An 817-nucleotide genomic window follows, 5' to 3' on the forward strand; every position below is an offset into this window, starting at 1 on the left:
GATTTATTTCTTTGCTGTACAACAGAACACTCAACAAAATAACATTAAACTTGTTGAATAATTTAATGCATATTTCAGCTCATTGATGTCATAATGATAGTAATCCTGGCGATGAGTGTGATCTTTGCAATTGTTTGTCATGTAGGCCTCGTAGTCTGAAAATTATTGTTGAGATGGTTTACCATATAGTTTGATTTCCCATAGACCTAAATGTAAGTAGAGATGGTGTCATTTAGGTCAGCAGAAATCTAGTAATAGTGTTGACTATAATAGTTTAGTGGCCGGTAACCATAATTAGAGAAGACTGAGTAGGATGGTTCAGGATCTGCAGACCTCTTGTAGAAATGGCGGCGATAACCATGACGGGGAGCGTAGTAGAGAGGATACGATGGTTCAGGCTCTGGTTCGGCAGACCTCTTGTAGTAATGACGATCATAACCATGTCGAAGGCCGGAGGAATAAATTGGGTATGATGGTTCAGGCTCTGGCTCGGCAGACCTCTTTCCATTGTGGTAACGGTGACTGTATGCTGGGTAAGCACTACCGTAATTGCTCGTCACGTAACTGGGCTCTGCATCTCGCTTCTCAATCTCAGAAGCGCAAGCGGCAGCCGCCAGGATCACAAGCACCTAAATATGAAAAATCACACGTACGGTCATATAATATTTAGCAGTAAAGTACTATATTTTCATTCGCGTAAATGAAATATTCTTCGAAAAGACTACTACTTTCCTTGATATTTTATGTAATACATTACATTAAATATTAACCAATATCAGAGAGTCCGATTGTTAGTGCAACTTACCAAGAGCTTCAT

The 817-nt window shown here is 39.8% G+C and overlaps 1 protein-coding gene across 1 annotated transcript; it reads right to left on the reverse strand.

Moving 5' to 3' along the window:
* Positions 1-248: 248 nt before the first annotated feature.
* On the reverse strand, positions 249-817 carry LOC123771390 (uncharacterized). Its single transcript, XM_045763897.2, has 2 exons — positions 806-817; positions 249-629 (listed from the first exon to the last, which is right to left on the reverse strand). The coding sequence occupies exons 1-2, from the start codon at positions 815-817 to the stop codon at positions 249-251; spliced, it is 393 nt and encodes a 130-aa protein (XP_045619853.1).

This window comes from Procambarus clarkii, chromosome 54 (assembly GCF_040958095.1).
Source record: "Procambarus clarkii isolate CNS0578487 chromosome 54, FALCON_Pclarkii_2.0, whole genome shotgun sequence".
Taxonomy (NCBI): Eukaryota; Metazoa; Arthropoda; class Malacostraca; order Decapoda; family Cambaridae; genus Procambarus; species Procambarus clarkii.